Source organism: Microtus oregoni, unplaced genomic scaffold (assembly GCF_018167655.1).
Source record: "Microtus oregoni isolate MIOR12 unplaced genomic scaffold, Mior012 000006F_ref0000085, whole genome shotgun sequence".
NCBI classification, from domain to species: domain Eukaryota; kingdom Metazoa; phylum Chordata; class Mammalia; order Rodentia; family Cricetidae; genus Microtus; species Microtus oregoni.
In genome coordinates, this window is record NW_024543065.1 from 12834151 (window position 1) to 12849142 (window position 14992).

Genomic DNA, 14992 nt, shown 5'->3' on the forward strand with positions numbered 1-14992 from the left:
CCAATATTGGAACATTTTTGCTTTTCCTTGGAGGATTCTTGCTGCCTGCCCAGACTGGTCTTCTACCAAGTGCTACAATTATGATTCAGAGTAAATAATTATTCTTGGGTTGAATTCAAGAAAAAAATCATTTTGGTCACTGTTTTCCCTGTGCTTTGCATTTCTCCAGCTGTGACATTATTCTCTGTGCCCTTGTGTTTGGAAAATGTCAGTTTGTCTCACAGCCTGTGCTCTGGGTGAGTGACTGCTCCTGTGGATTATGGGAGATGACCTTGGACTCAGGATTTTCATGTATGTAGTCTTAGAGTTTCAATGTGGGGAGCAGTGATCTTGAAGGGAGACTTGCTGGTGGTGGTGGGTATCAAGAGTGAGTCCAGGTTCAAGGCTGGGAACCTGGGTTGGATACAGTATGAGTGTCCAGGTTCAAATCACAGTTAATTGTTTTAGTTAATAGGTCTATTTGGTTTATTATACAAATGTGCCATAGATTATATCCCTGCTCCCAAACAGACAACAGGTTTCCGTTGTGAAGAAAAAAAGTTTACAATGTTAAAGGAAAAGGTGGTTCCAATGATCTGGGTGCCTTTTAATCCAGGTGAACAGCATGTAAATTGAAAATTTGTTTTAACCTACCTTCCCCTAGGGTTCTCTTCTCAGATATTCTTACCTGAGTAGCGACTTCCTAGGTGGACTGGAGGGAATTTGAGAGTCAGCATTCTTAGATGGCAAATGTTCTTATGACTTCTGTCTATCCCATTCCTCAGGGTAAAAGTGGATATAAAAATTCCCTTACGGAAGCATTGCTACCAACTTTAAGTCGTCAGTAGCACTGACAAAATAAAATAATCAAAGATCCAGTCATCATTAAAGTGGATTATTTTAATGACTTAAATAAATGTACATAGTTGATGTAGGTGAGAGAGATCACAAGCAGCTTGGTGACATTTTTAGTGGCTTGGCTTACTGCGGGAGACAGTCTCAAAGAGTGCCACCTCTTGATCTTCAGACTGATGGCACACAGCTCAGTCCTCAAAGACATGCACATTGTTATGGAGACCAAGCAAAAACCAAAGCTAAGAATCGTAGCTGCCTGTTTGGGAAATACACAGTGAGTTCCACAGACAAGGATTATGACTAATTATGAACCTACTCCAGTTGGCCATTTTAAATGACGACACTTGGGAATACTGCGGTGTGATGGTCAAGTGGTCCATCATCAACACAAATGCCAATGGAAATCACTTTATTAAACTTTTGGGAGAGGCCGTTTAAATAACAATATCAAAACTTGGTTTCCCAGTGGGATTTTGGTCTTCGAATCAGAAGATGAGCAAGCAGATCTGCCGCCTGCAGCCCAGGCTGGCTGAACCTAGCACTGGAGCTCCTCATCCGGGGTCTGCCGCGGGCCTCCTGAAGCATTCTGGGAGCTGGCGTGTGCCGTGGAGTTCAGGACCTCCTCGAAACTGCCTCCACTGTGGTTTGTCCCGCCTACTTTCGTCTGAAATGGGCAGGTAGATCAAAATCCAGTTAGTTTTTCATTGTCATTTTTATATCCTTTTTTTCTTTCTTAGAATGCCAAAGTTTAATTGCTTTTCAGTTCAGAGATAACTGTTTTTCCTCAAAGGCACGTGAAGCAAGAGAAGTTTCCTTTACAGTCCAGAATGTCATTCATTTCAGTTCTAGGATGGGATTCCAACTTGAATTTCATCTACATGTAAGATTCTAATCCCAACAGGAATATACTGAGATCAATAGATGCGCGTCATCTGTCTCTGTTCATCTAGAGAATTGATTGAATCAAATTGAAAATGGATCTTCGATTAATTCTTTCAGTTTTAACAAATGTATAAATATCCTTGTATGATGTATACTTGGGTTTTCTATTTGTGACATAACTATTTGAGACATAACTAGTGGACAGTCCTAATTATTGAAAAGGTCTCTCTTTTTGTGCATGTGGTTGTGGACACATATTTGCATGCAGGTGTGCATGTACATGTGTGTGTATGTATGTAGAGGCCACCGGGTAACCTCAGGTACCCCCCACCTTTTCTTTAGACAGCTTGGCCTGGAACTATCCAAGTAGGCCAGGCTGGCTGCCTAGCAAGCCCCAGGGATTCCGCCCATCGCCACCTTCCCAGAGTTAGGAGTGTAAGTGTGTATCACTACTCCTGAATTTTCAACAGGGGTTTTTGAAGTTGAACTTTGGTCATAACGCCTGCAGGACAAGAAGCACTTACCTCTCCAGACTACCCCTGCCCCCACCATTGTGGGGTTTGGGTTCTTGTTTTGTTTTATCCTAAGCACTAGGGATTTCATACCTTTCTAGGCTAATTTCTGAGAATATTTATGATGAGTCTCTGGTGTTCTTGTTTACTGACTCACTAGAAACAAAGAGGTCAGCCTACATTTTAAATATGTCCTTAAGTACTTTGAGTGACGAGTCATTAACAGCTCTTCAGATCAGTGTTTTATATTCCAAAATATTTACCCTGAACACTCACTGTGGGCTTTCCTTAACCATCCACAATGTGTAAAAACACCAGGGGAAAGGGGAGTAGAGAATAGAATGTGTTGTTGCTATTGCTGGACTAATGTCTGTACCCACTGTCACCAAAGTAATGTAGACATGCACACTGGGACAGTGTCCATGCTGCTTGGCCCACCCTTTAAACCCTAACTGGATAGGGCTAGAGAGATGGCTTAGTGGTTAGGAGCACTGTTGCTCTTGCAAAGGACCCAACTTTGAATCCCAGCACCTATATGACAGCTTGCAACCGTCAGACTTCAGTTCCGAGGGATCTGAAGCCCTCTTCTAACCAACATGAGCACCAGGCATACGTGTAGTACACAGAAATACACATGGGTAAAACACACAGATAAAAGAAAATAAATCTAAAAGGAAATTTATAAGAAATGTAACCAGGGTTTAAAAGCTGTTAATTCATTAATAGCTCCATAATTCAACTATCATAAAAAATTCTTTTGCATTTTAAATTCAGTTATTAAATTGATCTTTCTACATTGTTTATACCAGAAATTAAATTATTTATTTCTACATTGCTTAGGCCAGGAATTTATTTGATCGTTTGTTTGTTTGTTTTCCCCCAGAGTCTTCCTATGTATCCCAGACTAGCCTATAAAACTACATACATAGGCCAAGCTGACCTCGAACTCCTAATTCCTGCTGCCTTAGCTGGTATTGCAGGCGTGTGCTACCATGCCTAACCAGGAGAACAATTGCTGCGAAAGGCCAAAGAGTAAATATTTCATTTTTCAAAACCATATCATCTGTAGCCCTGACACTTAATGAGCTATGGCGGAAAGCAGCCACAAACAGTGCTGCCCAGGCAAACGGGCGTGAGATGAATAGTTGCACACAGGAATCTGAATCTCAGGCAATTGACACTGCATACATCACAAAATAATATTTTGATCTTTTCAAGCAAGTAAACATGCACAACCATTTTTAGCTTACATTTAATGCAAAAATAGATGACCAGCTGCCTCAGGGGCCTTACTTTACGGACCTCTTCACAAAGTTGTCAAGCCCCAAACCTGTGATCTTAACACTGGGAATGGAAGGAAGCTGAGTAGACAGCGATGCTCTCAGCTGTGTGATTTCCACTGTGCCGTTTCTTTCCTCTGAGAAACATGCAGGATTGATTCAGCGTAGTCTACTGTGTGAAGAGTTTCAGTTCCTTTGGGATTTTAAAAATTCAAATTCTCATGGGGTGAGACTAAAGCACATACCTCTAGTCCCAGCAGAAGGAAGTGGCTCTCTGAGTTAGAGGCCAGGCTGGGCCACATAGTGAGTCCAGGACAGCCAGGGCCACCTAGTAAGACCCTGTCTTGAAAAACAAAAGCCTAAACAAACAAAAGCCATTCTAGCTCTCTCCGGCTTCTGTCTAATGACAGAACTCACATGGCATTGTGTCAGGTGAGCTCTAGTTACTGCTGTTTCCTCTTGGACTTTTCCTGCTGTAGTTTCCTGTTTTCTCAAATCAAAATAGTAAGATAAAGAAGGGCTTTGTAGGAAAGGAAGAGGGATGTGGAGATTTCCTAACCCTGCGTGTTTAGTGTCTGACCACGGCACACAATATTTTTACACCTAGGAATTTATCACTTTGTCCCTGGAATGAGAATCATTCTTTACAGACAATTCCATTTGAACTGCACAGCCACACTCCTAATCTCTCCGGATGACTGTCTAGGAGAACACAAAGCATGAAAAAGCAACACACAATCAGCATGTCAGGTTCTGAAGGTGGATTCAGACTGTGCTGTAGTCATCAGAGAGTAGGTGCACTAAACTACAGTCTGTATGATATGGAGAAGGGTGAGCGGCAGGACACTGGCATTTATGATGAATCAGAACAAGGCTAAATACACCAGATGTGCTTTTGTAGGTGCCAGCTGTGCATCTGTCTGTTTTGGATGGAATATCAAGGATGCTGGTTAGCAGTGCAGGAAACATGAGACGAGGTATCCTCCAGTAATATATCGCCAGCATGTTGGCAGGACTAAATTCTATCTGATCATGATGAACTGGAAAGTCTTCCCTGGACTGTCACACTGTTCATTGAGCTGGATATAAGAGGAGGAAAACTGGCTTGGACAGTGCCCTGCGGTGTGTGTCAGATTGCTTGAGGGCATGGCATCACTTCACACAACATTTTTTTTTCATAGACCATAAATGTGACCCTGCGTCCCTGTCAGGGGCTTAAAATCCAACCCTAAAGTAGAGCTTGTGCCTGGAAATGAAACATGAAGATAGCCATTCTTCCTTACTGATCTAGTCCCTCGAGAGAAAACAGCCTCAAGGCCCATAAGTGGAGAAACAGGAGATTTAGAACCCAAAAGCAAACTGCAGAAAGTAAGCTATAGAAAGGAGACTTTGGTAATCTATTATTTGGTCTGTGCAGCAAGGAGTAAAGAAGAAGTTTCGGTTGATGAAGTGGGAGGCTTCATGCAACATTTAATGATGAGCTGCTCTCCATTGCCTGGGTGGGCAAAGTGAACTGGACCTGGACTGGGAGATAGCAGGGATGTGGGATGTGAGTTGTTACAGCAATGCCTGAAATCTGATGGGCTGTGCAGTCATGAGCCTGTCTAAAGGAGATTAGCTGCATGCCCTCTCCTCACAGTCTGAGGCTGCGACTGTGACATCACTTACATGGGAACCATGAGCTTTCCCATTTTCTAAAAGCAAATGAAAATAGGTCGTTCTTTATTCGTCTTTGGCTTCTGTATAGCTCCTTCTTCTAAAGGAACCTAAAAAAGTACAACTTCTCCTACATCAGAACTCCTCCAACAAGAAACAGAACCTATAGTCGTGAGCTGATGTAAGGTTGAAATCCAAGTGTTGAGAAATTGACTTGGGATTTTTGAGCCCTTTATTTTGATACAAGATGTTCTAGCGACAGATATGGGCACAATATAGTATGTTACTTTACAGGACAATTTAATGACTCTTACTAATCCTTAAACACACTCACATACACACAGAGAGAGAGGGGGGAGGGGAGAGGAGAGGAGAGGAGAGGAGAGGAGAGGAGAGGAGAGGAGAGGAGAGGAGAGAGAAGAGAAGAGAAGAGAAGAGAAGAGAAGAGAAGAGAAGAGAAGAGAAGAGAAGAGAAGAGAAGAGAAAGTTGGCAAGGAGTAAGAAGTCCATAGAGACATAATAAACACTGAATGACGATTTCATTCTGGAGCCTTCAAAACCTGATCACAGGCCTTGAAAGCAAACTTGTGAAAGACCCTGCTTTAGGGAGAGATCCTTCAGGTCCAAACCATAGAAAGCACCAGGGGCCTGTTTCAGGCTAACTTACACTGTGGCAGATACTACCATGGAGTACGTGTGAGACTGAGGTCTGGAGGCAGCTGCATTATTACCATTTCCATCTATAGATCTTAGTAATAGTAAATATAGGAATAGGCCACATACATGATAGTAATTATACCAAGAGATAAGGACATTATTATTTATGTGGCATCTTCCAAAAATAATTGATTTTCAATGAATTTTCCTATTTTACTTGTATGTCTTTAAAACCCAGACTAGTTCTGATTTTGACATTTTTCTCCCTCTCTGTAGACTAACATCTGTAGTTAGACAATTAATGAAACTTTAACTAACACCTACCATGGAATGGGCATCATTTTGGTGATTTCCCAGGGATCAAATGCATTACTAGAAAACAACGCATTCTGTAACATCGTTTAATTTTCCCACTGTGATGGCCATACTGGGTTGTGTCAGGGTATAAACATAGTGAATAAGTCTGGGAGGCTGAAAGTAGTAGACATGGCAAGCAATTTGATTTTGCTAATTAATGTCCAAACCAGAAGATCTGTGAGCTATTATAGAAACTTCATTCAATTTCTATCCATCATCCTCTTACATACAATCCTTTTGCAATCCATAATCCTCTTACAATCCTCTTTTTGGGAGGAGGCTGTAATGAAATTAAGAGGTGAGTGGAAAGTCAACTCACTTTCATGAACAACTTATACCTGTGTGGTTTATAATTAAGGCTAAGGGTGCAGGAATACTCTTCAGTGCTGATTCTATCCATGGGTTTCTATAGGAAGAAAGGCCTGTCTTCATGCATGGCTACCTTCTTAGCCTGGTAGAATGATGACAGCCCTACCTTGCCTTCGGCACTAATGATGGTTAATGACTAAGCTGTCCTCATGAAATGGACCCACTCACACACAGTTCACTTCATCTGTACCTTGAGGCTTGTGACAGTTGTCTCAACCCTCTCCTCAAATGATTTGAAAGTAGGAGAATTCCTAAAATAAAAAAAGAGAGGTCAGCTCCAAAGACCTTGTGTCTTAGCAACCATGTTGTTCGGTTTTCAGTTCTTGTTTGCAAATTAGCACTTCTGCACCAGTGCTGGCTGGCAGCTTGCCACTGATACCAACTCTGTTTTAAAACACGTTTTATTTCTGCTCAGGTAGGTCCAGACACAGAGACACAGAATATGTCTAAGGAAAATGGTCAGCATATGGCAGCGATCCAGCTACACTAATTCCATAGTCCTCCATTACTCGTTTTCACTGAGTGGATGGACTGATGGCTAATTTAACATTTTGTTCATTGTTTTCTATCACAACAGCTTCCTTCCTCAGTTTCTCTGTTTGTTTGTAGCTCCTCAGTTTCTCTGTTTGTTTGTAGTGGAAGATCCATTTAAAGGTCACGCATGAGTATTCCTATTTGGAAATTTAAGGTTATGTATTTCAGCACATTGGAGACAAAACAGACAAGAAATAGCTCAAGGAGAAAAAAGAATTCCTGATTTTTATCTTTCTGTGCCTTAAAAAAATAATGACGTTGACAAGTTCCGGAAAGTGGTAATTCTGGAAGTTGATGTTCTCATTATTTTACACAGGCTGCCCCCATTGGCTTCTTAATGTTTCTTTGTTAGCTATATGTGTTAGTTTTCCACCTTCTTAGGAGGTGGAGCATTCTTACCTCATTGGTGCTTTATTAATGACTCAAGCATTGTATTGTATTATCTGTCTACCAACCTTTAAGTCATTTAGTGCTTTCTTTGTTGGATTTGACCACAATTGATATTACTGCATTACAAATGATATGAATAAATTGAATTAAAGAAATAGAAGCTAAACTGAAAGATGTATCTTAAATCTGGCATGTCACATTTCAGCAACAATTGCCATTGTTTTCAAGTCAAATATTTCAATTAAGTTTTACCATAGTTGATAAACTACTTATTCTTCTTGGGTACAGAGGACAAGAAAATAAGAGGAATGGCCTTCATCAGGGAGTGTGGCTATAAAATGTGGGTTTGGGTGTATGGTGCGGGATGGCCATGGCTCTAGGCAACTAATTTGTAAAATGTATTCTCCAGGTCTTTGCCTTTGTTGAGTATTGTTCCTGAGACTCTGACAGTCCCTGTGGCTAGAACTGTACTCTATTCGCACTGCAGGGCACAGCTTTAGCCTTGCACGTGAACCAACCATTAGTCAAGTCCCTATGAGTAAGCCTTCGTAATACCTCTGTGTCTGGGTGAAATTACATTTGTATGACTGAAAATTATACACCGTGGCACTTCATTTTCTCTTCAGGCTTTATTTGGCTGAGCCTGCCCACATGAAATCCATCAGTTATGTAGACATACAATGAGTAGTCAGGTAAGATGGATGGTTTGTGGATATATGTTAGATTGACAAGCTTAATTTTCTTTCAAAGTTCACTACAGGAAGTTGATGAGATTGTCTTTAACCTACAGACCACAAAATGGATTTCTGGTTCACAGACTGAAATTTTGCTCTTTTTTTCCAAGTCTTCTTTGGACACCCAGATTTAAACTTGATCAGTCAAGGTGCTAAAAGTCTTGGATTGCACTACTCAGTCTGGGTTTCTTATGATGGCTGGTAACAATTCCTCTGAAGATGAACAAAGCAATCTTATTTCTACCAAATACAGAAAACCAAACATTGTGCTTAAATTTCCCAAACAACTAATTGAGCAAATATCCCCAGTGTAGAAGAGACTTCATCAGACAGAAAAGAATAAACATACCTCTAATTAAATTACACTAGAATGCATGCTGGAGAGCAGGGAGAACTGTTTAATCAAATTTAATTACATCATGTACAACTGTAAACTTTTGGTACTGCGAATGACCCTAGGAGGAATTTGGTTCCAGTAATCTCATACTATTTAAAGTAACTGAGTTCTCTCTGCAATTACTCTAAATCATAATGTATACTAGGAAGCAGAAGAGAGCCATAGCTCTGACTGAAGTGTGGGAAGGTTCCAGAGGTTCTATTTGCTCCTTTTCCCACACTGACAGCAGCCCAGGCTGCTGGAGCCTCCCCAGGAGCACCATGGGAAGAGCAGCAAATCTGCTTCTAGCCTGTTATTTTCAACACCATGCAACTAATATTAACAAAATGGCTGTGGCTGTAACATTGACCTTTGGCAGAACTGTGCTATAAGCGGCCTGCCTCTTCTCACTTCCATTACAAACATCCATACCTCCAGGGATTTTTTTTTTTAATCATACTGTATCAGTAAGTCATGCAACCTTGAACGTTGATGTTTTTGTCACCAGGAATCCATCCAGGATTGTAGTGGTCTGTCATTGTTAAACTTTCAACAGACAACTCATCTCAAAATCTTAATGATATCTTCTCTCTTTTTTTCTCCCATTCTCTGTTTTCCCCTCCTAGGTCTGCATTTAATTATGCAAAGGTGTTTAGAATGTTCCAGGTCTTATGTTAGTGCTTCAAATACATTGCTTCACTTTGGCCTTATAGATCCATGCAAGGCAGCTCTTAGTTCTTTATAAAATGTAGCAAAGAAATGGAGATTGCGATAGGTGAAGTTCTTATCTCTGATCTCAGGAAGGGTTGGATTTAAGGTCTTGTGTCTGTCAAAAACTCAAGCCCACAGCAAGAGGCCACATTCCCTCCTGAAGACAGTCAGAAAGAAAGCGTGAAGTATAGCATGACTTCAGCTAAATCTTTTCTAATAAAGTGATATGGGGAAGGAACTCATGCAAAATAAGAAATGCTTCCCATACAGTCTACATTAATAGGACGTGAATATTTGTACACATTACCTCATGGCAGGCATACTTATGGAATGGCGAATGGAGTACCTTCAGGACCAAGCACATTAAAGGGAGGGGGGAAAAGAAAATAGCACAGTTTAAGTTTGTGGGAAAATTCTGACTTGACAGTTCTAAAACAGCAATTTCAAATATCTGATGTACCCTGCCCACCCAACCAAGATGGCATTTGGTTTTTTTGGACATAAGCAACCACAATCAGCTTCCAAGGGCATACAGAAGAATAGGAGCCATGTTGAAGGCCCCTGCTCTTCTCAGGGGCCTTGCAGGAAATCTAGAAGGTGTGGTATCCCCGAGCCCATCCCTGGTCTCCACTTCCTTCTCATACCGGGGGAGAGTGAGAGCTGTACCCAGGAAGGAGGCCAGGCAGGCAGATGCTAATGTCCCATTGTACAGATACTGGCCAGACGAATGCAGATGGTTAGGAAAAGGCACCCTAGGAAGCACAGGCTAGGCTAACACTGTTCATCCACACACACCAGCTGGAAGAAGAGAGTTCTACATCCATTCTGGACTGTCAGGAACAACTGGCACAAATACAAACATGCCTGAGAATTTTAGGAGATTGATCCTCTTAATCCTAGAGCAGATGACTCACCATTCCCCCCCTCACTGCCTGGTATTGTCTATTGAGTTTTGTCCAGAACTGGAGTGAGGCAGGTGGGAGGAAGCAAGCTGGGCTCCATTGTCCTGGATTAGGGCTTGCTCTTCTGACACATTTTATCATAGACCCTGAGTCACCCTCTACCTAGAAGAGTGTTTCGCAACCTGTGAGTCGTGACCCCTACAGTTGAAGCAACCCTTTCACAGGGGTCATCTAAGCCCATTGGAAAATACAGATACTTACATTATGATTCATAACAGTAGCAAAATTACAGTTATGAAGCAGCAATGAAGATAATTTTATGGTTGGGGTTCACCATAAACTGTATTTAAAGGGTCATGAGGAAGATCTGGAAGCTTACAGGTTTTTAATCAAATCTATCACACATTCCAGAAACTATCAACTAAAGCCATTAGGAAGGGCAACCTCTTACTGAAATATCAGAAAGGCAAAGTCATTCAGGCAGTAGTTGTAGCCTCCGAGAAACTATATATAGAAGTCGCATTTAAAACATCGCTACAGGAAACCTAGTATTGCCAATCTGTTCATCTCATTAAGTACAATCTGAGGGGGATGGAGAGGTGGCTCAGAGGTTAAGAGCACTGACTGTTCTTCCAGAGGTCCTGAGTTCAATTCTCAGCAACCACACGGTGGCTCACAACCATCTGTAATGAGATCTGGTACCCTCTACTGGCCTATAGGATATATGAAGGCAGAATACTATATACATAATAAATAAATAAATCTTTAAAAAAAAATCAACTCCAGGCTACAGTTGGCATATACCTTTAAAAAAAAATACAATCTGAGGCAGGAGTGGGTTAAGTTCATATTAAGATTCCAGGAAAAAAAAAAAAGGCTTAAGTTGAACTCCTCAGAGAAGTCACCAACTTCTTAACGTAAGTATTTTCCACTAGTTTTCTCCCTGCAACTTCAAAATATGGGAACTGAAGTCAAAGAAATTCAGAGAAAAGTGATAAAAGAGAATCGGTTCTCTGTTTCAAGTTCTGCAAGTTTTCTTTAACAAGCAAAAATTAAAATCAAGCTAAAAACAAAACAAAAGTCCTATCAATTTCCACTTTTTTTTCAACCTCTTCAAATTCTAAGAGCCCTGTAAGTGTTGGAAGAAATTTTCCTGACAGAAGAGATTTAGTTCTAGGAGACTGTTTAGCAAATCAAACTGGTGGGAAAGATTCACGAGTGAGAGGAATGTGTGGTTAAATGAACTCCAATGGATTAGTTCGCTGCGCAACTGGCATCTTCCTTGTTCTGCGCATGCTCCAGAAAATGGTCTTGTTTTTCTGCTTGTGATACAGTGTGAAGGGAGATGAGAGACATGGGTAGAAGGGAAGAGCATGCAAAAGGCAGCTGCAGACCTCACACAGCCTCACAGACTCAACATCATGTGCTTACCCAATAGAGTGAGACCTGAAGCCCGGCAGCATGGAAGAGAAGATCAGGGTTGAGTTAGCACAGAATGCACAGATATGACCCCCCTGGGACTTTTGTGCCTTTGCAAGAAACATCTAAGTAACTCAAGAGAAAGGTCTAGGTAACTTCATTCGCTGTTTTTTAGAGTACACAGTCTGCCTTCCCTGTGCAAGCTGAGGGGGAAAGTGTTCCAGGACCCCCATGGATATGGAAATCCCAGGATGCTTAAGTCCTTGCATAGAATGCCTTGTTGTTTGCATATATCTTCTAGCCTTACTACTTGGATACCTAACACAGGGTGAAAATCATATGACATTTGTTATGCCTTGTTACTTAGAGAATCTTAGCACAAAAATCTGCTCCTGTTCAATAAAGATGAATTAAAAAAATATTTTCAACCCGTAGACTTAGGAGCATAAACAATGGCTGATAGTACCGATTTCTAAATGTGCCTTAAAGATTTTGTCCGCCACTTTAAAAAATGTTTGCATCTAGTCGTGTTTCCCACAGCGATATATTGATGGCAAGCCTCCATTATATGCTTCCTCCAAACATTTTGGTCCCTAGTGAATCACAGTCTGAACAAATTCACTGGGAAATTCTGAGAGGATGCCAATATGTTATTATAAAATCCATCACAACAGTTTAGACTTCCGCAGAGTTCACTCCATGGGTGTGACTTTAGCACACAGGTGAGGCAAGAGCTACTAACGCTATTCGCAGATGGAGACAAAGACTGAACATGGTTATAGATTTGGTTCTGGAACACACAGAAGAATTTTATAGTATAATGAATAGTATAGGACAATAGCACACTTTAAAGCAAAGGAAAGTTTAAGGTAAAATACCTGTGCTAAAATTTTAACATTTCCTGCTAACATTTTATAAATTGACACATCGGTTTGAACATAATGTAAAAAGAAAATTTTATCATTCAAGTTTATTAACCTGGTGGAAGTTAAAAATAACATATACTTAATACTCATTTTAGTAAAATTTTTTTTTAAAAAAAGCCTTTGTAATACTTGATAAAAAAAAACTAGAAATACATCTCTGTCTTTTTCCAACTTAATAAAAATGTTCAGAATTGAATTTGAATCTCTAGAAATGTGTACTTCATTTTCCAGAATTTTTATCCACCGTTTGTCTGAAGCAATGAGGCTCAAATCTCATATCTCATGAAAGCTACGCGGTTGCTTTACTACTCACATAAATCTAGCATAGCGACATGAGTCCCTTCACAATGAAAACTAGGACTCTTTCTGTGAAGTTATAATCAGTGAACAGCCTGGAATTCCTGGAAAGTGAGTTATGCACTGCACTAAAACAAAGCACTTTAAAACAAGAGTAAGGGCCATTGACAGGAAGGTATCACACTTACCACAATTTGGACAGAAGTATACCAACACACTACCTATACACTATAGCCTTTGTTCCTCACTAGAGAAACACAAGAAGCCTTTATAAGACCCAATGGGTCCCCATCACAGATGCATGCTGCTTTCCTTCAGGTAAGGACCACCTTGACTTGGCCGCATAATAAAGGGTAAACATAGCACATCCATAGCTCTATAACACTCCAATGGCATTGCTACTTGGTTTTCCCTTGCTTCTTCTGTGATTGGATGGAACCCAGGAGCCCTCTTGTGTATGCAAAGTAAATCATCTGTTACTGAGTTACGGCCTTGTCGCCATTTTCCTCTCATCTACAAGGTAAAGACCATCCAGGTAAGGGTGAGATCGCTTTCATCCTGACGCAATCACTTTCCCAGATTCTGAGCACACTCTTGAAGAGGTTCAATCAAGGAAAGCACACTTTTTTTTAGAATGCTTCAGAGATGTTTATATAGACTCATAAAGATGGAGGAAAGCTATTTGGCAGTACTGTACAAGGTCAAATGTTCAAGAGAAAGTTGTCAACTGCCTATGTAGAGGATAAACTTTATAAACATGTCAAAATATAGTTTCTTATTTATAATGGGCAGAAGGGCCTTTCTTGTGTAAGGGATTATTTGTTCAGATAAATGGTTCAGTGCTACTGACATGACTGTGAACCTTACCTATAATAAGATAGCAGTAACTAATAATACAAAATCACACGCTGTCTCTGAAGGCTTTCAGTGTCCTTTGATAATGTGGTACTCATAAAGAAGAGGATAAAGCAATACAGAGCATTCATGTGCATATCAAATTAATTCTATACGCACGAATGCCTAGTAAAAATGGTTCATGAATACGAGGAATAATCCAACAACTTTTGATGTAAGAAACTAAATAGAAAGATATGAATATTTACAACTAGGTATCAAAGCTTTGGAGAAAGAAGTTTCAGAAATCTATGACATAAATGTCCACATAGTTTTTGAAAAGGAGAAACTTAAAACTTGCCAACTTAAAAAAAATATCTTGGGGCTGGAGAGACGACTCAGTGGTTAAGAGCACTGGTTGCTCTCCCAGAGGTCCTGAGTTCAATTCCCAGCAACCAAGTAGTGGCTCACAAGCATCTGTAATGAGATCTGGCACCCTCCTCTGGCATGTGAACATACATGGAGGCAGAATGTTGTATACGTAATAAATAAATAAATAAATAAATCTTTAAAAAATTACCTTGGTTTCTATGAGAAAAATAAAATCAATTTCTAAAGAAAAATCTCCTAAACCACATCAACCAAATTCAAAATAAATTGACAGGTATTTAAACAATACAAATATGACAGCAATAACTGTGGGGGGAAAAAATCCTATACAGCACCATTTTCCCTGTTTCTGCATGAACGATGTTAGGTTTAATTCAAAGTCTGTCTCCATGCTGTCCCAAGTCTCTGCAAACTACTGACAACCATAATGTTGGAGGTACTTAAAAGTTTTACAGCTGCTGTATACTGTACGATAATTCAGTTATTGAAAATGAAGATATATAAATTGTTAATATATGTCAATATACTGGTAAGGTAAACAAAGAAAACTACCAGAAATATAAGTCAAATAGTATCATTTTAAAATTAAAATATACCAGATGGTTGGATACAAAAATGTAACCTAGAATAATTTATCAGAGCAGATTCCACTGAATATTTTCCAATATCGTTTAAATTAAGATATGTGATACTTAATATTCATTGTCAACTGGTTAGATTTATAATCACTACGGAAACATGTCTCTGCATGTGTCTGTAATGTTGTTTCCAGATGGGCTTATCTGAGGAGGGAAAACTCACTAGCCCGTGGGTTGGGGTCCAGACCTAAAAGGAGAGGGCCAGCATTCTCCTCTCTCCTTCCTGACTAGGGGTAAAAGGTGACCTCAAACACCTGTTGCCATGACTTCCTGGACAGGATGGGCTATACCCTC

At 40.2% G+C, this 14992-nt stretch overlaps 1 protein-coding gene across 3 annotated transcripts in view; it reads right to left on the minus strand.

The window, feature by feature from the left end:
* Positions 1-869: 869 nt before the first annotated feature.
* Tpd52l1 (TPD52 like 1) overlaps positions 870-14992 on the minus strand; it is a 101593-nt gene continuing 87470 nt past the window's right edge. The window contains exons 5-8 of one of the 3 annotated variants that reach the window (XM_041654931.1): positions 11626-11640; positions 9600-9638; positions 6738-6798; positions 870-1498 (exon numbers count right to left, since the gene is read on the minus strand). In XM_041654931.1, coding sequence (XP_041510865.1) covers positions 1370-1498; positions 6738-6798; positions 9600-9638; positions 11626-11640 — 244 coding nt within the window. In that variant the 3' untranslated portion in view covers positions 870-1369. Of the gene's footprint in view, positions 1499-6737; positions 6799-9595; positions 9639-11625; positions 11641-14992 lie in introns of those variants that run through there. The other 2 variants (XM_041654932.1, XM_041654933.1) reach the window with 2 other exon arrangements.